General features: G+C 41.4%; 1 protein-coding gene across 5 annotated transcripts in view; it reads left to right on the top strand.

The window, feature by feature from the left end:
* ARMC2 (armadillo repeat containing 2) overlaps positions 1–25,182 on the top strand; it is a 247,089-nt gene that overhangs the window by 184,139 nt on the left and 37,768 nt on the right. For all 5 annotated transcript variants that reach the window (XM_061427637.1, XM_061427635.1, XM_061427639.1 and 2 more), the window contains 2 exons: positions 9,882–10,027; positions 16,454–16,553. In XM_061427637.1, the coding sequence (XP_061283621.1) occupies positions 9,882–10,027; positions 16,454–16,553 (246 nt within the window). The remainder of the gene's footprint in view (positions 1–9,881; positions 10,028–16,453; positions 16,554–25,182) is intronic.

Genomic DNA, 25,182 nt, shown 5'->3' with positions numbered 1-25,182 from the left:
TTTGGTGTTTGCTCTAGGAGGTCTTCTAGGTCTTCATAGAACTGACTAACTTCAGCTTCTTCGGCAGCAGTGTTTGGGGCAGAGGCTTGGATTACTGTGATGTTGAATGGTTTCCCTTGGAAATGAACAGGGATCATTCTGTTGTTTTTGAGATTGCATCCAAGTACTGCATTTCGGACTCTTGTTGATTATGAGGGCTACTCCATTTCTTCTAAGGGATTCTTGCTCACAATAGTAGACATAATGGTCATTTGAATTAAATTCACCCGTTCCTGTCCGTTTTAGTTCACTGATTCCTAAGATGTTCATGTTTACTCTTGCCATCTCCTGCTTGACCATGTCCAGTTTACCTTGATTCATGGACCTAACTTTTCAGGTTCCTACGCAATATGGTTCTTTGCAGCATCAGATTTTACTTTCAGACACATCCACAAGTGAGTGTCATTTCCACTTTGGCCCAGCCGCTTCATTTTTCTGGAGCTGTTAGCAGTTGTCCTCCTCCCTTCCACAGTAGCATATTGGACACCTTCTGACCTCGGGGTGGGGGTGGGGGAGCTCGTCTTTTGGTGTCATATCATTTTGCCTTTTTATACAGGCAAATTCATGGGATTCTCACAGCTAGTATACTCAAGTGGCTTGCCATTCCCTCCTGCAGTGGATCACGTTTTGTCAGAACTCTCCACTGTGACTGGTCCATCTTGGGTGGCCCTCCATGGCATGGCTCATAGCTTCACTAAGTTATGCAAGCCCCTTCACCATGACAAGGCAGTGATCCATGAAGGGCATCACTATAGGGCATTATTAAAAGTAGGAAACTGATACAGGTATAATGCAATTAGCTATTTTACTTATTTGCATATTGTTTATGTGATTGGGTGAAACTTTTCATCACAATCTTTGGTTTGGTTATTAGGCTTGCCAATTTTTAAATTGTTTATTTATATTTTTGGCTGCTGTAGGTCTTCACTGTTCTTCCCAGGTGGCTCAGTTGTAAAAAATCTGCCTACCAATGCAGAAGACGCAGGTTCGATCCCCTGGGTCAGGAAGATCCCCTGGAGTAGGAAGTGGCAACCCAGTCCAGTATTTCTTGCCTGTAAACTTCCATGGACAGAGGAGCCTGGTGGGCTACAGTCCATGGGCTCGCAACAGAGTCAGGCATGACTGAGGGACTGAGCAGGAGCACGAGGTCTTCGTTACGACGTGCAGGCTTTCTCTAGTTGCAGTGAGCGGGGCGTCCTCTCCAGTTGTGGTTTGTGGCTTTCTTGTTTTGGTGGCTTCTCTTGTGAAGCAAAGGCTCTAGGTACTCAGGCTTAGGTGCTCCTTGGTATGTGAAATCTTCCCAGACTGGGGATTGAACCTGTGTCCCCTGCATTGGCAGGCAAATTCTTAACCACTAGGGACCCCTAGGGAAGTCCCTTGCTAATTGTTTGATGATATATTTGTTTGTGGGGAGGGGAGCTACTTCTGCTTATGAGGTTTCCTTCCTATAAAGAAATACCCAGTAGTGGAACTGATCACTCACTTAGCCATCTGGCCTGAGAGAGTGGGTAGCCAGAGCCTACTCTTCCCTTTCCTGGGAAGGGACTGCATTTAAACAACTTGTGTTCCCCTTTGATTCTCCTCAGATGACATGTCTAAAGATCTGGGGAGAGTCAGGGATCCCAAACATCTAACGGCCTTTGAATTTGGAAATGAAGAGAGACTAAGGCAGATGGGGAGGAAAGTTGAAGGCTGTCATCTATAGCTGAGGAGGGAGTGCTTTCTAATCCTGAGCCCCGAATGAGATTTGCCCACCTGGTCACAGGCCATGCCTGCCTCGGTGGAGCAGGGCAGAACACCTGTGCTCGCCAAGCAGGAAGTGAGGTGACCAGGAGATTATGCTAAGGGATGTCTCCTCACAAGGAAGGAATATCAAGTGTGGGAAATAAGTATTCCTACACCACCTGCTTCTGGGGAGAACCTTTGCTTTTCAGTTGCTGTCATATCTGCTCAGTCTCAGCTCTTCATTTTAGACATTGTTAGCTGTGGCAATAAAGAAACATCACTAACTTTAACAGGTAATTCTGAAAATCAGTGTTATTACTCTGTAGTTCTTAAAGCATTATCTTTTAAGACTCATTTTCCTTGTTTTACTGATCTGACATTCTATATAGTTTAGAGACATTCAAATTTCTGCTGAACTGATACATATAATAGCCACAACTGGAAGAATCAGTTGCCTACTCGTTTTATCAAGGTAACTGACATAGATAGATAGATAGTGAAGTCGCTCAGTCGTGTCCGACTCTTTGCAACCCCATAGATGGCAGCCCACCAGCCTCCCCTGTCCCTGGGATTCTCCAGGCAAGAACACTGGAGTGGGTTGCCATTTCCTTCTCCAGGGGATCTTCCCAACCCAGAGATAGAACCCGGGTCTCCCGCATTGTAGGCAGACACTTTACCGTCTGAGCCACCAGGGAAGTCCAACTGACATAGTGGTGGTGAATGGAGAAACAATAATAAACATAGGCAGACATTAAGTAGAGTCTCAAAATAGGAGGGCGCTAGGATTTGAGGAGGGCAGAATCATTGCCCGCTGAAGTAGGACCCCTGTGGTAGGAATGTGCCAGCCAGGCACTAAGCGTTACTGAGGATTGTGAACTAGTATTACTTTCACATACATGTATCTTAACTCCAGTGAAAGGCCGAGGAATATTTGGGACTAGCAGTTTCATGTATATAATGGCATCTTATAATTGGTTTCTTTTATCTCAGCCAGAACTGTACTATTCATATTAATATATGAGACAATATGAAACTCCTTGGGTTACCACAGAGGCTCTGGTTTTGGCATATATGTGGTCTCAGTTGGGCACAAATCCAGAAAATGAATATGCTCTCATTAATAGAGGGAGATGGTTTTGCTGAGGTTGGAAAAATGGTGTGGCTTTGGTCTTGAATCATTTGACACTGTTTGTGGTCTCTGGCGGCTGTGTTTATTCTTTCACGTCATCATCGGGAAGCGAACCATTTTGCAGTTGGCAGTCGAGTTGAGATAAAGCTCTAGGGATTTTGATTATGGCTATTCCAGATGATTGAGCAATAAAATGAATGCTTTTAGGAGACAGTCAAATGGAGCAGGGGAGACAACAGATGAGGAGTCAGAGGGGTCCTGGAAGCCCACCTACCTGGAGCTGGCGGCCTTCCTGAGCTTCAGTTTCCTCATCTGAAAAGTGGAGCTCAGAATACCTTTGCTGTCCACAAATTTAGGAGCAAACGCGATCAAGCTCACAAGATAGCTTTATAAAAAACAAAGTAAGCCGCTCAATTTTTTTTTTTTTTGCGTGACAGCATTCAATATATAAAAATAAAATGAATCTTGATGTCAGTTTTGGTAGAGGAAGCTTAATAACTTTCAGACTGTTAGTGGTACATTTTCAATTGCATTATGTTCCAATGTTTTCTTTGAAATTGGGAAGATATTTCTCCAAGGAACAATGCCATGACTGACGGTGAAGTTCCTGGCCTAGCCAAAGAGCCTGTTCAGTTTCTGATGCACCTAAATGGGAATTCTGTGGTGCGCTGTGAGCTACAAGCCCCTCTAATCTGGGCCAGCTCTGATGGCCGAATGCCTCCTGGGGCAGAATCCGCTGAGTTCCCTGGGGCCTGAGGACTCTGATGGTGGGAGAGTGCAAAGGAAGAGGGAAGTCATGCACTGGTGAATTGAGCGTTCTGTGCAGGTTCAGGGGGACCAACCAGCCCTCCCAACGTGGGCCCACCCCAGTGCAGTAGAGAATGCTGGGGGTGGGGCCGCAGCTGCTGACCCTGCGTTATCATCGTTAAGTTCAGTGATCTAAATCAGGAGGGACTCACGCTTTAAGGCAGAGATTTCAATGTGTTTGCTAAGATTTTTCAAATATTAATAATTGGAAACATAATTTGAAATTGATAATAAAGTACCTAAATTGATTTTTTTTAAGTGCTAAATCTTTTGAATTCTAATTTTGCTTTACTAAAATGCTGTTTGAGCCCTTATAAATTATCTGATCACTACTTGTTATAGTTTTTCCCTTTAAAATGGGTCTCCCATTTTTAACTGACAGTGAGAACTTTGAGACCCGACTAATTCAGTGTGAGATGGGATAGCTTTGCCAAACTCACCAGGCGTTTTACCTGGAGATGCTGATTGAGGGTGGGGCACAGTCTTCCAATGATCAAAGAATCTGGGGAAACCCAGGGCTTCCCAGGTGGCTCCGTGGTAAAGAATCTGCCTGCCAATGCAGGAGCCACAATCCCTGGGTTGGGAAGATCGCCTGGAGTAGGAAATGGCAACTCAATCCAGTATTCTTGCCTGGAGAATCCCATGGCCAGAGGAGCCTGGCGGGCTACAGAGGGGCCTGGCTGACTGGGCTACAGACACAGGGGGCCGCGCACAGAGACGCACACACACACACACACACACACACACACACACACACACACACACACACACACACACACACACACACACACACACACACACACACACACACGAAAAGCTGCCTCAGGAAGAGTGAGCACCACAAGGTTGTGGAGTGCGGCTCTGTCACTTCAGCAGTAGATTTGCAACCAAAATCACGCTAGAATGTTTCTTCCCTGATATATACCAAACATTCAGATCCCCTTTTGTCCCAGACATCAAATAAAAACTGCTAATTAGTAAGGACACTTACATTTTTATCCATCCTTTCTGTGGATTGCCAGGTCCGTATTCTTCTCCTTTTTCTTCTTCCCACTGGCTGCCTTCTGACTCAGCATGTCTGTCCCAAGGGGCTGCACATTAAGAGATGGGAAAAAGAATAATTGAAACTTGTTTTTCAGTTTACTATTTCTTGATGAGATGACCGTTAAGAGGTTGGGAATTGTTCCAGTAAGCCCTTTAGAGTCCAAACAAGCATCTATGTATGCAGCTAACTTTAATTTTGGGTTTTTGGTTTGTTTGTTTTTGTTTTGGTCATAAAGTATTTGAGATGGTTTAAAACATTATATACAATAAAATAGAAAAATACATCACTAAGCGGAATGAGGAACCATATAAACTAGAATAGAAACTTAAAGAAATGGATGTATTTCTCCAAGCAGGGAGCTTGGACTTTGAACTCCTGCTCTTCAAGGGCAGGCCCAGTGTGTGGGCTTTCTTGTGAGGGGGCGGGGGGCTTGGAAAACAGACTCAGCTGCAGAGCACACATCCCATTAACAATTTCCGCAAATATATCTCGGTTAAAAGTTGGAGCAAGGCTGAGAGTTAAGTGGGCTGACTTGGAATTTGCCTTTCGTGTTACCACAGTATTTAGCTAGGCTCTCCTCCCACTGCCCTCTTTATGTTTTTCCCAGAAGAAGCCACTTGTCTGTCTGCTGTTTTCAGTCCCAGCCCCACCCATAGTGAGACCCTTGGCTCACAGCCAGCTCCTCAAAATGGGGGGCTCTCATTGCTGCATCTGCTGGGTGACCTCCTCCTGCTCCTCCTCCCTGGGGGTGTTTAAGTTCTGGTTTACCACCAGGCCTCTGCTAATCCCAGCACTTTCTTGCCAGAGGCTTCTTAAAGGGGAAAAGCCTCCTTTTCCATCTCCTGTCTCCCTTGTCCCTTCATTTCCTTCCCCCTTTCTTTCTTTCTCTTCCTCATCCCCTCTTTCTTTCTCCTCCTGCTTATTATCCAGTTAGTATTTATGAGCATATTTATTGTCCTCCAGATAGAGGAATAAGAAACTATTTGGACCCTAGAGGAGCTCACAGTGGGAGAAAAAGTGTCTGATACCAGTTGTAAGGGGTCTAGGTGTGAAACAGGTGTGAACAGGAAGGTTTGTTTACCTAGGAAGGGGAACAATCAACCACTGAAAAGCCTTCAACAGAGGGGAAGTGAGCCTGAGCTGGGTTCAGAATCCTGAGTAGGAGATGAACAAATTGGAGAAGGAGCGGAGGAGAGTGTTGGAGGAGGATATTCTGCAGAGGCAGTGGTTCATTCAGAGGCTTGGAACTGTGGAAGGACCAGGAGGTTGTGTTTGGTGCAGAGTCTGAAAGATGACCCATGTGCAGGGAAAGGGAGGAAGGGAGATGAAGGAGATGAGCCTGGTGGGGTAAGCTGTGCTTTCCAGAGCAAAGAGCCTTTTGGATATGGATTTCGCCTAGTAGGCCACTGGAAATCAGAGGAAGTATGAACAGGGAAGGATGGGTTTCCGGATGCTTCCCCTGACAGCAGAGAGAGGCTGTGGGAGGTGAGCTCACCAGGGCAGAGAGGGAAGGAGCCCATGCAGGGGGTGCAGACTTTGGGAAAGAGATGAAGTAGGCTTAAACAGAACCAGCAACCCTGGAGGTGGGAAGAAGAGGTGGAACAGGTGACCAGTCAGGTGTCGAAACGGAAGGGGAGAGAGGAGTTACGAGCCCAGGAAGGAGCTGCTGTCATGGATGAAATGAAAAGGGAATACACTAGGGCCCCTCCAGGAAGTCTGTTTTTCTTTCATCAGTTATTTATTTCTTTGCTCCTTTTTGTTGTTGAGTCACTAAGTCACGTCCAACTCTTTGGAGTGTTGGACCCCATGGGTCCGTGACCCCATGGACTGCAGCATGCTAGGCTTCCCTGTTCTTCACTATCTCCTGAAGTTTGCTCACATTCGTGTCCATTGAGTCAATGATGCCAGTCAACCAGCTCATTCTCTGTCTCCCCGATTTCCTCCTGCCCTCAGTCTTTCCCAGCATCAGGGCCTTTTCTAATGCGTTGTCTCTTTGCATCAGGTGGCCAAAGTATTGGAGCCTCAGCTTCAACAGCAGTCCTTCCAGTGAATATTCAGGGTTGATTTCCTTTAGGATGGACTGGTAGGCTCTCTGAATCAATTCTTTGATGCTCATTAATCATCTTAAAATCCATCTCCCTCAGAGATACTGTCTGATTCATCCATGGTTTTCTGGATCCCAACCTTTCTATGTATACCAGTGGTACCTTTGTAGATACTGATCCAGTAATCCATTCCATCAACAAATATTTATTGAGGACCCACTGTGTACTCTTGAGAGTCACTTGAACTGCACGGAGATCAAATTAGTCAATCCTAAAGGAAATCAGTCCTGAATATTCATTGGAAGAACTGATGCTGAAGCTGAAACTCCAATACTTTGGCCATCTGATGCGAAGAACTGATTCATTGGAAAAGACCCTGATGCTCGGAAAGATTGAAGACAGTAGGAGAATGGGACAACAGAGGATGAGATGGTTGGATGGCATCACCAACTCAATAAACGTGAGTTTGAGCAAGCTCCAGGAGTTGGTGACGGACAGGGAAGCCTGCCATGCTGCAGTCCATGGGGTCACAAAGGGGTGGACACGACTGAGCAACTGAACTGAATGACTGTGTACCAGGCACTAGAGTTGGGCCTGAGGGTACAATGGTGAAAAGACAAAATGTGTACCTTCACTGAAGCTTCTAATATAGAGAAATAAAGAAACAGTAAAACACAATATTAAGTAACCTAAAATAAAGTAGTTTGTCATATGTCATATGAGATGAAGTTTGAGGGGTTGGCCAGAGTCAGGCCATACCAGGCCTTGTAGACCAAAGTCAGGAAATAGAATCGTATGGTAGGAGCAATGGACAAAAAGCCAGTAGGGCTTAGGGCAACAGAAAGCAGAAAGGCTGGGTTCTGGAATATCTCTGAGTTTTGCAACTTAAACAGCGGTGTTGATGGTAGTGTCATGAACTGAGGCATCAGTACTATGTATTTTTCAAGTGCATGGTGTATGTTTCATGTATGTGATTCTAGTAGCATCACAACCAAGAAATATGGAAACATCCCAGGTATCATATCGTGCTCAGCTCCTTGCACTCCACACAATGTGATCCAGGCAGTAGATACTGATTTTAAATCAGGTGATATGTCACATCTTGATTTGGGCCATTTGTAAAAGTTATGTGTTTGGGGCAAAAGAACCTTGAACTGTCTTGACTTTTCCTAGTGAACTGAGGAAAAAGGTTGAAAGGGAGAGGGGAAAAAAACAAAACAAAACTGAATTTGAAACAAGAAAATAAAAGCTCCTAAGAAAGCTCTGGTCCCTGCTGCTGTGGGGAGTGAGAAGATGACAACAGATTGAGGTACCGGATCTGTGAAGCCTCGGGATCCAGGGAAGGGGGTGTTTGTGTGCACAGTGGGTGGGATCAGTGCTGCACGGTCTTGCGGCGGCCTCTTCCTGTCTGGTTCCGGCCAGGATTCTCGCGAGCGTCTGTGCTCTTTGATGAAGGAATGGAGAAGCTTGCGAGACATCCTTTGGGTTGACATAAACCAGCAGTGCTCCAGTGCCTGGGCTGTCTCTGAAGAGGGTAGACAGGATAGAGTCGGGGACAGATGATGGGAATTTTCCATTTTATGGCAGTGATGGCTTGGAATGCCTCGAATGGCTTGTTAACCTTCCTTAGCTTAAGAGACTACATTGGTAGGTCAAGTGGAATGCTAGAATAGTTTGTTTCCCCTGCAGTGTTTTGGATACTGAACCTTTCAGGGAAGAATTTACTGAATCACTGTGTAATTGAATCAACTACAAAAGACTTGCATACATTTGTTTGAAGTATTATGTTTATGTTTTCTGCTTTAGAGAGAACCTGGTTGGTTGGCTATATTTTAAAAAAAAATTTTGTTGCAATTTGTTACAAAAGAAAACTAATCAAACATACATGTCATCTTAAGTGTTAAAGTTCATTTGTTATGGCTATAATGATGCTTTTTATTTACATAATCCTCTACAGTGTACAAAAACAGTGTTACCTTTTTTTCCACCTGTTACACGCAACCTTGACTGGTGAGCAGAGTTTGTAATCCCCTTTTCACAGACAAGGAATGGGGGAGTTGAAGAATGACTGAGTGCCTCAGTCACGTATTTAGGAAGATTTGGGAGATTTGGGACTTGACTATCCATCATTTGAGTCTAAGGCTAGTGATCTCCCTCCTTCTGCATTTTGGATGTGAAGACCCATGACAAAGGCGGGGATGGAACCTGTGATTTTTGAACTCCTGTTAATTAATTGGCACTGGCAATGCCAGCCACACATCTCATCTCATTGAATCCAAACAATGCCAGGGCAACTGTCACCATCCCCACTTTATTGATGAGGAAAATGTGCTCTGAGAGGTTAACTAACTAAGCCTAAACCAATGAAGGGCGGGGCTGGAATTTGACCAGGCCATCCAACTCCCAAGCTGGCTCCCTTAACCCGGGGCCTGCCTGTACCATCTCAAGAGGAAAGAACACCTTGCGTATATGTAAAACTATTAGATAACAGCAGCTTTCATTTTATAGATTTTTAAAAATTGTTCTCTTCTCCACTTTCAGACAAGGGTTAAAGTACACAGTTTTTCTGAATGTTTTGTTTTTTACAAAACAAGACAAATTTGCAAGACGTCAGTTCTTGCCTCTAGGAAGAGAAAGAGACTAACATTCTTGAATATCCTTTGGCTGCAGCATTATTATTTGATGGTATTTATAAGAATATGGAACAAGAAGTTTCTGATCTGTGGAACTCAAGTGGCATGTCACAGGGTCAATTAATTACCTTATGACTTTTACAGGTTTTGGTATATTAATTGCTTCTTAACAGGAATATTTCATTAATTACTTTTTTTTAAAGGCTTAAAATGTATTTTAATAAGTTCATGTTGCATCATTTTACTTTTGAACCAAAGTAGGCTTTCTTTGTATTCATTTCTTGCTCCTTGTGCATAGGCCCAGGTTCTTTGATGGGTGATGCATAAAGGGGCCTTGGTTTAGCTACTGATGTAACAAAAGCTTATGGTGTGGGTTCTCCTGCACTGATCAGTATTGCTGTATTAGTGTTTTCTTTTTAAAAAAAAAAAAAAAAGCCACTACATGCTTTTTTCCCTAGATGACTGCTACACTGAGAAACTTGGTTGATTCACCACTAGCAAGAAGTAAGTTGCTAAGCATCAACGCCCTTCCCCAGCTCTGCACAGTGATGGAACAGCACATAGGTGACAAGGATGTCTGTACCAATATTGCCAGAATATTCAGGTAAGGTAGAGGAGGAATACAAAGCAGCCTTACAATAACGCTAATGTTTAGATTCGGGAGTTGTCTTTGGTATTTGTGTGTGTAAGTGGCAAAGACTCTGGTTTTTGCTTTTTATGTCACCTAGAAGAAAATGTAGACCTAGTGGCCCACGCTTGAAATAAGTGACTTAAACCTTATTTTATTGACTTCATTTCTTACGTATTTCTAATGTGATTCTAAACTTACTGATTTTAAGTTACTTTAAAGTTGTGACTTGTCCTAGTGTTCTTATAAAAGAAAGAAAACTCTCAGCTTATTGGAGATAAAGAGCTGTATCACAAAATCCGGCAAACCTACTGGTGCACTTGGAAACAGTGCTTAAGGATTCTGACAGAAAAGACGAGCCGTTGCTTAGAAAGTCTGACCTGGCTTAATTTATAATCGCAGGTTATTTTATTGCGGTTGTTTGGCTGAACTTCGGCTCACACGTTCAGTAGTCATGTTTATACTTACTTTGCTGCAGAAGCAATGATAACCTGAATCTAGGCTGCCTCAAAACAAGATGTGACTAAATTTCAGAACTGTCTCTGAATTATGTATTTACGTTTCGCCCTTCACTGCTCTTCACCAGTGTTTTGACATAATGATCCTTCTCAAGAGACCTGGGCCTTTCTTGAACTGTAATATTGTAGCTGTTTGACAAATTACAAAATTTCCTGAAGACTGAATTGGTAATTGACCCCAACATGAGGGTGTGAGTCCAGCTTTGATCTTTTAGCACTGTACTTTCCTATCTGGGTGCTTAATTGTGGGTACTTAATTAGTCCCATTTTGAAGCACATAAAATCATAAAGAGTTCATTTCTGTGTATGGCAGCATGTAAAGATCCAATTTAGTTTTTTTTCCCTGTGGACAGTTTCCCCACCACATGTTACTGAACACGCCATCCTTTTCTCATTGCTTTTGAATGCCGACTCAGGAGAATGCAAGCTTCCATATACTTGCTGGTCTGTTTCTGAACACTCTGTCTGACCCATCCTCAGACTAGTAACAAGTTGTTTTTTTTACTGTTATGGGTTTAAGTCTTGCTATAACATATTAATAAGATGAATCCTCCACTTTTCTCCTTTAAAATCCAAATTTTTATTTTCTCTTCCTCATGAACTGGAGAATCAGCTAAAAAGTCCATGAAAGAAACTTTGGATTTTTTTTCATGAAACTATACTCAGTATTTGGGGTAACTGGGACAGAGGTGGGGAGAACTGACATCTTTGTGATATCAAGTCTTCCATCCATAAACAGTTGTGATGTTTCTTCTTTTCATAAAATTTTATAATTTTCTCTTAAAAAATTTTGTCTTTCCGGAGAAAAAATACATCTTTTGTTGGATGTATTCCTTCATGACTCTTGCTGCAATTATAAATGCATCTTTTAAGAAAACAATTCTAATGAGTGTTGCTAGTGTATATGAACAGTATTGATATTTGCTTATTAACCTTGTTATCCAGAACACCTTAATTAACATTAGGCCCAAGAGTCTATAGATTCTCTTGGATTTTCTATGCAAGTAATTTGCAAACAAGTATAGTTTGTTCCCCACTGCCCATTATTACAACTCTGTCCCTGTCCTCACCTATTTCTTGGGTGCATTGCTTGAAAGTGAAAGTCACTTGGTTGTGTCCGACTCTTTGCAACCCCATGGACTATACAGTCCATGGAATTCTCCAGGCCAGAATACTGAAGTGGGTAGCCTTTCCCTTCTCCGGGGGATCTTCCCAGCCCAGGATCCAACCCAGATCTCCCACATTGCAGGCAGATTCTTTACCAGCTGAATCACAAGGGAAGCCCAAGAATACTGGAGTGGGTAGCCCATCCCTTCTCCAGTGGATTTCCCGATCCAGGAATCAAACCCATGTCTCCTGCATTGCAGTCAGATTCTGGAGCAGCTGAGCTACCAGGGATATATATATATATATATATATGCACATACATATATTCTTTTTTTCCCCCATTGTTACAGCTCTGCCCCTGTCCTCACCTGTTCCTTGGGTACATTGCTTAGGATGTCCGATATAAAGTTGTGAGAGTATTAGGCTGGCTGACTTTCTCCTGACTTTAAGGGAAATGTTTTTGTAGTTTTGCCAGTTTAAATTGTGGTTTTTGTAGATACCCCTTAACAGTTAAGGAACAATTTTCTCCCTTTAATGGATTTTAAATTTCCTTGAATTCTTGAATATGTTTTGATTATATGGATTTTCTTTGTTTAATTCTTTAATGTAGTAGATTACATTAACAGGTTTTCTCATGTTAAACCATTATATATTGCTAGGTTTGCTCAGCTTATATTTTGTTAAGGATTTTTCATTTATGGTTATGAGTTAGATTGACCTATATATTTCCTTTCTTGTACTGTCCTTGTCTGGTTTTAATGTCCAGTTTATATCAGCCTCATAAAATTAACTGGGATATATTCCAACATTTTCTCTCTTTTAGAAGAATTTCTGAAAGTTAAACTTATCTGCTTCTTGAAAAGTCTGTAGAATTTGCTTGAAAAGCTGTTTTATCCTGTTGTGTGTATATGTGTGTGTGTGCATGCATGTGTGAATATCATTGACAACTGATTCACTTTCTTTAATGGTCTAGTCATATCCTATTTACACTTGGTTCAGTTTCTTTTTTTCTTTTTTTTCAGTTCTACTAGTTTATTGCTGCCAACCCATCATCCTCCACCCTCATGCACACATGCTCGGTCATGTAACCCCATGGACTGCAGCCTGCCAGGCTCCTCTGTCCATGGACTTTTCCAGGCAAAAATACTGGAGTGGGTTGCCATTTCCTTCTCCTTGGTTCAGTTTCTAAAAGTTATATTTTTATAAGGATTCATTCATTTAAGTTTCAAACTATATAAGGGCATTCCAAATATTCTGTTATCCTTTTATTTTTAACACCAAAAACACTTTGTATTGGGATATAGCTGATTAACAATGTTGTGATAGTTTCAGGTGAACAGGGAAGAGTCTCGGCCACACATATACATGTATCCCTTCTCCCTCAAACCCCTCTCTCATCCAGGCTGCTACTTAACATTGAGCAGAGTTCCATGTGCTATACAATAGGTTTTCGTTGGTTTAAATATAGCAGTGTATACATGTCTTGCCCAAAGTCCTTAACTATCCCTTCTATCCACCCCCCAGCATCCATGAGTTTTCCACGTCTATGAATCTCTTTCTGCTGTGTAAGTTCACTTGTATTGTTTCTTTTTAGAGTCAATATATGCTGCTGCTGCTTAATCACTGCAGTCGTGTCTGACTCTGCGACCCTGTGGACTGCAACGTGCCAGGCTCCTCTGTCCATGGGATTCTCTAGGCAAGAACACTGGAGCAGGTTGCCATGCCCTTCTCCAGGGGATCTTCCCAACCCATGGATTGAACCCAGGTCTCCTGCATTGCAGGCAGATTCTTTACCGCTGAGCCACCAGGGAGCCCTCCATGTTGCTGCCAGTGGCCTTACTTCATTCTTTTTAATGGCTAAGTAATATTCCAGTGTGTGTGTGTGTGTGTGTGCACCCGCCACACCTTCTTTATCCATTCCTCTGTCGATGGACATTTTGGTTGTTTGCATGTCTTGTAAACAATGTGCTGCCTTGAACACTGGGGTACATGTATCTTTCTGGGCCATGTCTTTCTCTGGACATATGCCCAGGAGTGGGACTGCAGGATCATACAGTAGCTCTATTTTTCGTTTCTTCAGGAACCTTCATACTGCTCTCCATAGTCGATGCACCAATTTACATTCCTACCAACGGTGCAGAAGGGTTCCCTTCTCTCCACACCCTCTCCAACATTTGTTGTTTGTGGATTTTTTATGATAACCAGTCTGACCAGTGTGAGGTGATGTCTCACTGTAGTTTTGATTTGCATTTCTCTGGAAATTAGCAGTTTTGAACATCGTTTCATGTGCCTGTTTGCCATCCGTATGTCCCCTTTAGAGAAATGTCTGTTCAGATCTTCTGCCCATTTTTTGAGTGGGCTGTTTGTTTTGATGATATTAAGTGTCATAAGCTGTAAATTTTGGAGACTAATCCCTTATCAGTCACATCATTTGCAAATATTTTCTCCCAATCTGTGGGTTGTCTTTTTGTTTTGTTTATTGTTTCCTTTGCTATGCAAAAGCTTTTGAATTTAAGTAGGTCCCATTTGTTTATTTTTGCTTTTATTTCCATTATTCTGGGAGCTGGATTAAAAAAGATGATGCTGTGATTTATGTCAGAGAGTGTTCTGCCTATGTTTTCCTCTAAGTTTTATAGTGTCCGGTCTGAAATTTAGATCTTTAATCCATTATTTTTGTGTATGGAGTTAAGGAATGATCTAATTTCATTTTTTTACATGTGGCTTGTCTATGTATGCCCAATCTCGTCTGTTATTCTTTTAATCTCTGTTGCCTCTCTAATTATACCCCTTTTATTTATATTATTTATTTAAGAAATATTATGCAGTGCCTACTATGTGCCAGGCAGTGTTCTAAGCACTTTCTAAATACTAATTCATCTATTCCTTATAACGGCTTTAAGAGGTAGGTGCTTATTATTATCTTCATTTTACCTATGAGGAGGCTAGGCATAGAGAAGTTTGGTAGTTTTCCCAGAGTTGCACAGCTGTGATTTAAACTAGATAGTCTGGCTCTGGAATGTACATTGTTAACTTCTATGTCACACTGTCTCTTCATTTTGATGTTGATTTTCATTCCTTATTTTGAAGATTTATGATATTTCTCTTTTTCTCTTGATCAGTCTTACCAAAGGTTGGCCAATTTATCAGTTTTTGCAAAGAACCAATAGATTTATCAAACCACTCTATTATAAGTTTCTTTCCTATTGTATTCCTCATTCTTAGCCTTAGTAATTCTTCTATTCTTTTTGCATATATTATATTTTCTTCTGGACTTACCTGGTGATTGAGATGCTAAAAAATCTGCCTACAGTGGGGGAGACCTGGGTTTGATCCCTGGGTTGGGAAGGTCCCCTGGAGGAGGGCATGGCAACCCACTCCAGTATTCTGGCCTGGAGAATCCTCATGGACAGAAGAGCCTGGTGGCCTCCAGTGCATGGGGTCACAAAGAGTCAGACACAACTGAGTGACTAAACACAGCACGTATTTCCTTCTATGTTGGTTAGAAATCCCTTTGCTGTCAGCTTTCTTAAGGTTGTGAATTTTCCTCTACTGCTGCAGCCGCATCTAAATTTTGATCTGTAGTATTTTTTGTTATTATTCAGATATGTGGTTTTTTATTTTCTTATTTCTTTGACCTATAAGTTATGTGTTTTTAAATTTCCAAAAGTATGTCTTTAAAATGTGATCTAAAACATTGGTAATTTACTGAGACTTGTTAATGGCCAGGCACATGATCAAGTTTTTAAAATATTAGTGATGTTTTTTCTATTAATCTGTCACTTAATGAGAGGTTTATGAACATCTATTAATTTGATATAGGTTTGTGAGTTCCACCTTGTGGGTTATGTTAGTTTGTTTGCTTACTTTGGAAAATTTGAAGCCATTTTCAAGGTTTTTTGCCTCACGGTCTATTTTGCCTGATATTAATATACTTGATATTAATATGCTGCTGCTAAGTCGCTTCAGTCGTGTCCTACTCTGTGCCACCCCATAGACGGCGGCCCACCAGGCTCCCCCGTCCCTGGGATTCTCCAGGCAAGAATACTGGAGTGGGTTGCCATTTCCTTCTCCAATGCGTGAAAGTGAAGTTGCTCAGTCGTGTCTGACTCTTAGCGACCCCATGGACTGCAGCCTACCAGGCTCCTCCATCCATGGGATTTTCTAGGCAAGAGTACTGGAGTGGAGTGCCATTGCCTTCTCTGTGAAATTAATATACCTAGCATATTTGAGCAGTTTAACATTTGCTTGTGCTCAAGTTCCAGGAGATTGACTCTACCAGATTGAAATTTACCAGATATTGTGTAAATTTCTTATCTTGTGTTTTCTGAACCACAAGCTCGGTTGGTAAAGAAGCTGCCTGCAATGCAGGAGACCTGGATTCAATTCTTGTGTTGGGAAGATCCCTGGAGGAGAGCATGGCAACCCACTCCAGTATTCTTGCCTGGAGAATTCCATGGACAGAGGAGTCTGGCAGGATACAGTCCATGGGGTCGCAAGAGTCGGACGCGACTCAGTGACTAAACCACCACCACCTGCGTTAGAGGTTTCAGCTTTCTCTTTTTCAAAGAACTTGAAATTTTCCTTGCTCCCACCCTGTGCTCCTGGAATCTAGAGCAGGTGACCAGCTCCCTGAGGCATCTCTGGGCCAGTGTATAGAGTATTTCCAGACTGCTTTTCATGCACAGGACAATGCTTTGAAGGTCTGCATTTAAAGCGGACTTGAGTTTTATTGAAAAACAAAGCTGACTTTTATTTTTTCCATTTGACATTTCTACAGCAAACTTACTTCTTACCATGACTGCTGTGTAGCCTTGGCCAGCTATTCCAGATGTTATGCCTTGTTTTTGAATCTGATAAACAAATACCAGAAGAAGCAGGTCAGTTCTTTATACATTTAACTCTTCAGTGTGTCTTTGCATTGGTGTATTTGTGTAATAAGGCCATGTTGAATGATTTTGTGTTTTGAATGGGTAATTTTCTCTTAGAAGCTTCCATTAGATATGTAACGAGCTGCCCCCAGGAGGCAGAGAGTTCCATGGAGGAAGTGGGGAGGAAGTAATTTGAGGCAGAAATGGCCTCAGAAGGATGTGCGTGCAGTATAAGGATTCACGATGTTGGGTGAAGGGTGGGTGCTGTTCTCCTAGTGCTCTGTGGACGCCTCCTACAGGAGGCACCTTTGAGTGGGGTGGGGTTACACTGGTTATTTCCAGGCCCCAACCCAGGCCTACTGAGCCAGGTGGGTGCAGATGTGCCCAGCCACCTGCACTTTAACAAGAACTGCAGGGACTTCTAATGCAAACTAAAGTTTGGGATCCCCTACACTGGGTATACTCTGAAGATTCTGCTAGCCCTGAAATTTTCTAATTTTTTGACACTGTTGTATTTAGAAGATGACATTTCAAGGTTAAGTATTTAAAGGAAATAATTTGGTTTTAATGAGTTGGACAAAAATGTAACAACTGTTTTAAAAAAAGGAAGAATTCACAAATGACTTTCCCTTAATAAAATTATAATACTTAATACAAACATTAATTTTTATGATATTATCAGTTTTGAATAGTCATTAAATGCAGGCTAGTTTTATTTGCCTTTATAAATGATTAAAGTGACATCAACTCTTTAGTGAGGATGGTTTATACATGAAAATAGGTATTAATTTCCAGTATGGTAAATTTTCAAAATTACATAGTAGGTCTCACCAGTTTAAAATCAAATTATATATATTCTAAAATGGTTTTAATATAAAGCTTTGTGTTTGTTTATATTAACCATATCAAAACCACCTCAAAATATAATTCCTGTTTGCCACAAATAGCGCTAAACTTATTCTTACCTAGCCAAGTACTTCTGCTGAGAATGACTAAATTTGTTATATTTTACACTGTTATCAGCTATTTATTAAAAGGTTGCTAGTCTCATTTTGGTTATATTGATAAAGAGAAATTTCTGTGTTCATATTACATCATTATGTATTATGTGCTCAGTTGCTCAATCATGTCTGAGTCTTTGCGGCAGGACTGTAGCCTGCCAGGCTTCTCTGGCCATGAAATTTTCCAGGCAAGAGTACTGGAGCAGGTTGCCATTTCCTATTCCAGGGGATCTTCCCGACCCAGGGATTGAACCTGAGTCTCCTGCACTGGCAGGCAGATTCTTTACCACTAGCACCACCTGTAAGTTTTAAAGATGATAAACTTTGCTGAAAGTGTTAATGTCTCTATTTCACTTTAAAAAATTTACAGATATGCACTTGGGTTCCTGATTCTGAGTATTTGGACTACAAATGCTTTCCCCTGTGTATTTTGTATTTTCTCTAAATTACATACTTTGAAAGATTTCATGGCATAGGAATTTGCTGTGTCAGCTGAAGAATGAATTTGATTACCTTACAGTATTCACAGTGCTGTTAATTTAAGTATCCATTAGGCATTTACTGATTTAGATTTTGGTAAAATATACTATCAGAACTCTAATCTTTAGACAAGTGAATTAACCCCCTAAGAGCTTGGATACTCCTAGTTCTGGTTTTCTTTTTTAAGGAAAAAATGAAAAGGGTAGAAAAGATAGTTTGCTGTAACATTAAAAGAAACTTTTCAATATTATACTTATAAATGGATTTAATTATGGATTTTATTTTGTAATTTTGTTTTATGGGATTACTTTATGGGTTTTAATTTTAATTTACCATCATAGTTTCTTTTTTACTTTGGTGTTTTGATCATGGATGACTTAGATTGGACAGTAACTGGAGAAGATGTTTTCAAATGTGGATTTAAAGAAAACATTTCTGTTTAACAGTTTGATTTCAAGTTATGTCATAACCAGTAATTTTTTTTGAAAAAGAAGAAAACCCATCAGTTCAGTACTGACAAATAGCCCTATTTGTTACAGTATTACTGGTACATAACTGTTTGTTTCTCTAATTGTAATTTAGATGATGGTTGTGTTTAATAGAAAGTAGAAAGTTCTGGCATCTGGCTGTTAATAATGAGATACTTGAGATGTGAGTATAGTTAAGGGTATGTTTTTTCTGGTTCAAGGGACTAAATGTCTTAAAGTTTAATTGGCATAAAATTTAACCACACTTCTTACTGAATTGCTTTTCACTTTGGACTGGTAGTTATCTATAAAGCAAAATTGGTATTTAAAGGCCATATTTTTCTCTATTGATTTACGTTATAATTTTGTATTCCTGCTAAAATTATTTTGGTCCAAAAATGAATAAAGAGCATCTTGCAAAGTAAGTACAGTAACATGTTGTTTTTAGAACCACCAAGGAAATGTGCAATTTATCCCCTTAATCACCAAAGTTATTACCTTTTTAAACTTTCAAAAAATTTTTTATTTATTTACTTTAGACCGGGCAGGGTCTTCACTGCTGCTCGCATTTTATGCTACTTGTGCCGAGCAGGGGCACTCTCCAGATGCAACACACGGGCTTCTCTTGTTGCCGAGTGCGGGCCCTAGGACGCACAGGTCAATAGTTGGAGCATGTGGGCTCAGCAGGCGCAGCTTCCAGGCTCTAGCACAGGCTCAATAGTTGTGGCACATCCATGGCATGTGGGATCTTCCCAGATCAGGGATGGAACTTGTGTCCCCTGCATTGGCAGGCAGATTCTACCACTGAGCCACCAGGGAAGCCCTCACCAAAATTATTTTAGTCATTGTGGTAAAAATCATATTCAACTATATTACATATTTCCTTGCTCTCTTAGAAGATATTAAAAATAATTTCCTCTTATCAATGCCAAAGGTCAATATTACAAGCAGTAATTATTACTCTAGAGGTTGTTTGTCCTACTTTGGGGGCATGAGTCTGTTGATAGACTTCTTTAAATGCCTGTGTCATCTTTGTGTAGATTTCTCTCTCCCTTTCCATTGTTATTAACTTTGCTTTGGTAATCATTACCTGTCTTTTGCAATGATTTGTAATTAGTAGGGGAACCTCATAACCAACCTTAAAAGTAACACCTAAAGAGTCTAAACACTGACTTTGAATAGGTTCTGAGTGAGAAGAGCCTGAGGGACTTTTGATGAAATTTCTCTCAGCTGTTCTTATCTTCAAAAGCCAATTCATATTCAAGGTGTGGCTCTGTGTTCCTTTCTCTATGAAGCCTTCTAAGACCAGCCAATTTTTTCCTCATTAGTGCATCATTTAATTTTTATTTTTTAAAGGTTTGTAGCAACTTAGCAGTAGCAGCAGCAGCAGCAGCAGCAGCTCTATTTGTAATAGTCAAAAACTAGAAAGAACCAAATGTCCTTCTCTGGATAAATGGCTAAGCAAACTGTGGAATATCTATGCCATGGAATACTATTCAGCATTAAAAAAGGACTGAGCTATTTATATATACTATATCCTGGATAAATCTCCAAGTATACTGAGTGAAAAGAGCCAGTCCCCAAATGTTACATACTGCATGCATGATTTTAAACCCTTTAATGTAGCTAGTGCACCCAGTTACTACAGTCAGAGCTGAGGACCCAAGCAGTATGTTTCTGACCCTAACTATTTCACTATTATTAAGAAAAATCATCCAAAACTTAGAGCTAGAGTGCGGGGTAGGAGCCCGTATATTCTGACAAAGTCATACTGGGGCACTGTTTAACCAACAGGGCTTAATTCCCAAGGAGAATATATCTTTGTTTAAACTTGCTGTTTACTATTTGATTAGAACCCAGACACTATAAAGTTACACATTAATTTGTACATTTTTTCCTCTGGTAGACAAGATAACCTCAAAGTTATGGTTTGTTACCTTAGGGCCATTAGCCAGGTATGATTCTAACTAGTAGTCTTCCTCTAACATTCTTTTTAAAGCTTGTAAACACCCAGTTCTTGTTTTTGGAGCCCACTTTATCATTGTATTGGCTTCCTTCATTAATGAGATAAATAATTCTTTTAATGTGTTCATTTTATATTTCTGTGAGAGCCAGGTTAACTTTTTATAAATTATACTTCGACTTTGTATTGTCTTTTACTTATGCAAAAGAAGGAAATATTACAGTTTTGAATCATCTTTGATATTTTCTAGTAAGGAAAAATATATATATTTTACATTTTCCTCAAAACCAGAATGCTTTAGAAGAGCAGGGAAATTGTTCAGGCTACAAGGAAATAGTTATGTGTCCCAACCACTTCCTAAAATCGTTAACCAAAGGCTTTTAGAGATCTTTGTAAATATTTCTTTTGTGATTCTCTAAGTAGTTATCATTTGTGTAGCTGCCTTATGCACTATTGGGATTTCCTAAGGACACAGGCTTTGTCTTTATAAACCTGAGATGATTCTTGGTGTAACAGACTCATGATAAGTGCTGAAAGAATGAATTTTGTGTATGTGAAATGCTTTGGAATCTGTAAAGTGTTATACAATATATTTTTTTTTCTAGTCCTCTAGTACTTCTTCCTTAAATATTGCTTTCCTCTTCCTACTTTGGAGGAGGAAATAATAATTTTCCCCACATTTTTCTTGTTGATGGGCTGCCATACACAGCAGCAAAACAGAAATGCTGGATCTTAAATTACTTCAGACCAGCACAGCATCTTAGGTTCCTGTTCCCTTTGGCCCAGGTGACTAGTTGGATAAGATTTGTTTTCCTCTTTCCCAAGAGATAGAAGTGATTTCCAGAAACAGAAACCGCACACCACATCCTGATGTGAGTGTTTTAATCTTCGGTGGCTCAGATTTTGCTCCACCTGAGCTTTACTTGGACATTGAGACTTTTGAACTGATCTTTGAAATGTACCCCAGTCGTCCAGCAACTTTTAAACTGGAATTATTACTTCCTAGAACTATTTTTGTTTCAGTTCTAGGAAATGTTTCTCCAAGGCCAGCTTGGATTATAGACACATGCACACTTTGGACCCGTTATAGTCTCTTAGTGTACAGAGCTGTCACCCAGGGACTCAGCAATCAGTCTGCAGCCCTTATCTTTGTCCTGAGAGGTTAGCATTGCCTTTGTCTTAAAAGTTTGAAGGCTACGTTGATAATTGGCAGAGATTTCATTTTTCTGGGACTTATTTTTAAATTTAATCACGTTATGACTTAGTGTATTTTTGGAGAACATAGAAACAAAAATCTCAAAAAAAGAAAGAAGGAAAGAAAGAAAACCCCTCTCTAGTGACAAATGAACTGTCACCTGCACACACCTCTTTGAGTGTTTTTTGATCACCCAGGTGAGGAGCTTAGCAGGAAACTGTGGCCAGCCGCTTCCCCCGTCCACCAGGGGGAGATGCTGCTTGGAACCAGGTAGCACCAAAGCTGATGGCTGCTGGGAGAAGTGGAATCTTTCCTCCCCCATCTGGTGGTGCATTCCATTAAAGGGAAAAAAAGAAAAAGTGAGAAAATGTCAAAAGTAAAAAATTTTTTCCTGTTTATTTTTTTCCACACCTTATTCATATTCATCTCTTTTCAAGGAAAAGTCTGACTTCAGCATATGAAAATTGGTCTTTTTGGAGTGCCCTTAATCTGTCTCAGTTATTAGGTCAGTTGATAATGAAAGGTGGTGGGGAGAGCATTTTCACCTTTATTTTCTACCTGTCTGTGTTGTGAGAATTATTTAAAAGAAACATGGATTCATAGTTTTTTAACATGATATAAAAACACTAGGTATTAAAGTGGTGAGATATTGAATTCTTTCTTGATTTGAGTCATTGAATCATTGTCTCCTAAACTTGAGGAGTTTTAAAAATACAGGTTCTCAGGCCTCACCCTGGGAGAGCCTGATTCAGGTCTGGGACAGAGCCCAAGAACCTATTTTTAATAGGTACCTCAGGTGAAGAGCAGGTGTGGGAACCTGTGGTATAAATTATTAAGATGGCCCCTTAAAACAAATTGTTTTCCCTAAAATTGACAGCGGAGGGTTTTGTACAAATCCTCAAGAGATTTTAAAGTGATTAATCAAAGCAGCCACACAGGGTCAATCTTCATCTTCAGGCATGTGGCTGAAAGTGAATCTCCCTTACAAAGTAGGAACCAAATCAGCAAGACAGGCCAGGTGTTGGTGTAGATTTCCCCAGTAAGTGGTGATAACCACCCGCCTTGTGCCTTTTGCTGAGGCACAAGGTAGCCAAGGAGCACTTTCTTAGCCAGAGAAAAGGAGATGGGCCGTTCGACCCTTCCAGGGACTTTCTCTGCCAGACTTGTGTCAAAACAGATGACACTGAGACCAAGCCATTGCACAAATGGGGCTTCCGACACTGGTCACACTGGGCTACTGAGGAGAAGTGAGCCCTGGGGATCCTTGAACTGGCAGTGGAAGGGAGGATTCCTTATCCTTGTTTAGCTAGACAAGCCACAAGTTGTTCTTGACTCATTTGCTAATGAAGCAACCACCGAATTTTATTTTTGCTTTGAGAAATTTCAGTATATCTCCATATCTAACCTTTGTTAAGTTTGCAACAAAGCTGAGGACAATTTGTTCATTTTAAATAATGCATGGTTGGGTTCACAACAACTCTGTTCACCCATAGCCCTTCAGTGACGCGAGCTTGTCAGAATATGATGGCTGTGGTACAAGCCAAGGGTTTCATCGGCAGTCTCAGAGAAAAGGAATCCACTCCTCCCAGCTCTCACAAAGGACTTCCTCAGGGAGAACAAGGGCAACTTCTTTGGCTCATGTCTTCTGTGAGGTTGATTTGTCCAGGATCCATGGTCCAACTGGTAACTCCCAGTTCCCACACACACAAAAACTGAGACCAAAACACAGCACTGCAGTCAGCCGGGTGCAGTTTGTAAGTTAGACTAGAGCACAAAGAAATGTATCTATTTAAAATGCTGACCGAAATTCAGTGAAATGACAAATCTCATTTAAGAACTGTGCACATATTGTATGCTTTATGGTGTAAACTGCATTTGGTACAACCAAATGTGCAAGCAGATGGGCCCAGTGTGGAAGGCGTGAGCGGGGTCTGTGGCAGCCTTGCAAAGCAGACCTGCCTCAGGGGTGCTTCTGACATCAGCGTCGCCACATTTAGCAGCTCACCAAAATATGTTTGGGTTTGTTTTTTTGGATAGCACAGAAGGATTTTCCCCCATTTCTTCTATAAATATCTACTGGGCAGGAGATCAGGTAAAATCCCTCAAATAAGACTTGTAAGTCTGGCAATGTTTTGCAAAGGTCACAGTCCAAAAAAAAAAATAATAACCTTTATCTACATTCCCATCACTCCTGTCCATTAAACAGCTATCTGTCTAATCCTCCCCACTTTTAGATACACTCAGTTCCTTGTGCTTCTTTTGTGAAACAGAACTTCCCGATGCAGGGCAATCGTCAGCCTCAGAGAACGCTGTCTGGGAATCCCCCAGCGTGTCCGTGCTTGTACTGCTTGTTAAGCTGAGCCTCTCTCGTCCAGGGCAAGCGGCGGTCTTCAAGGCATGTGAACGCTGTCTGATTCAGAGTGCTCAGGCATCCTGCTGTTGAAAACGGGACTCGGAATGTCTGGAGAGGGTAGGGCTGAAAGCAAAAAACATTGGCCCCTTTTGGAGCTGTTCCTCTTCAGTGCAACCACAGCCGAGCAGCAGGCCAGAGGATAGCGCGACCTTTCTCCCCCTCCTCCATCCTCTTTGGGGCCACAGAGGATTGGCGAGGGAGGCGCCTCCACCCCTTCCCCGGCGCCTTTATATGGTGACTTGGCTCCCCGCTTGCCCTCCTCCTCCAGCCTGGCAGGAGGGCCCTGTGGCTGTCTTCCCAGCCCCTCGGCAGCCACATTCCCAGTGGGTGCTGTGAGCGTTTGGCTGAGCTCGCTCCTTTTTTCGGCCTTGGCCTTGGTCTGCACCCCTGACCGGGCGGGCGGCACAAAAAGCCCTTAGCTTGTTCATTCTTTCCAGCTCCTGCTGCTTTGCCCTTGTGGAGCTGGCTCTTCCCGCCCACCCTCTCCGACTCAGCACAGAACCCAAATGCCTGATTTATGTCTGTTGACTTAAAAAAAAGAACAGAGCCCAGTGAAATTATAGCATCGCCCTGGTGCTTTTGAGTGATAGCTGCGTTCAGAAGCATACAGTAGGCGCTCAATTAAGGGATGTTGGTGGGATGGATAGATGGATGGAAGCATCACATATAATCTCTTCTGATTTTTAAATGATTTTCTACTTCGATTCTGGTTTTGAGCTTCCAACATCTCTCAGATTCTTCTGATTTGTATGGCTCAGCACTTGGGCAAACTGTTGACCCACTTTCAGTAGCCTGGGGTTAATTAGCATTTCTGCAGCACTGCAGTCTGTCTTCCCAGTGGTAAAATTTATCTGTTCTTCAAGCCACCTGTAAGCTCGATTAACACTGGAGTTTTGTCTGAGGGTGGGAAGTTGGGTAAATGTTGCAAATTGCAAATCCTGATTGAGCTCTCAGATCCAGATTGCGTGAGAAGTTTCTAACCAAAATTTAAAGAGGGCATCTTGATGAGTTTAATTTTCTGGTTAAAGGAGGGTTCCAATTTTGAGCACATTTACAACCCCTTCAATTTCAACCCATTTTTGAAAACCTTTCTAAAATGTTTTCCTTGACTTAGGACAA

This window comes from Bos javanicus, chromosome 9, assembly GCF_032452875.1.
Source record: "Bos javanicus breed banteng chromosome 9, ARS-OSU_banteng_1.0, whole genome shotgun sequence".
NCBI classification, from domain to species: domain Eukaryota; kingdom Metazoa; phylum Chordata; class Mammalia; order Artiodactyla; family Bovidae; genus Bos; species Bos javanicus.
The sequence above is the reverse complement of the archived record's forward strand: the minus strand, read 5'-3'. Positions and strand labels throughout refer to the sequence as shown.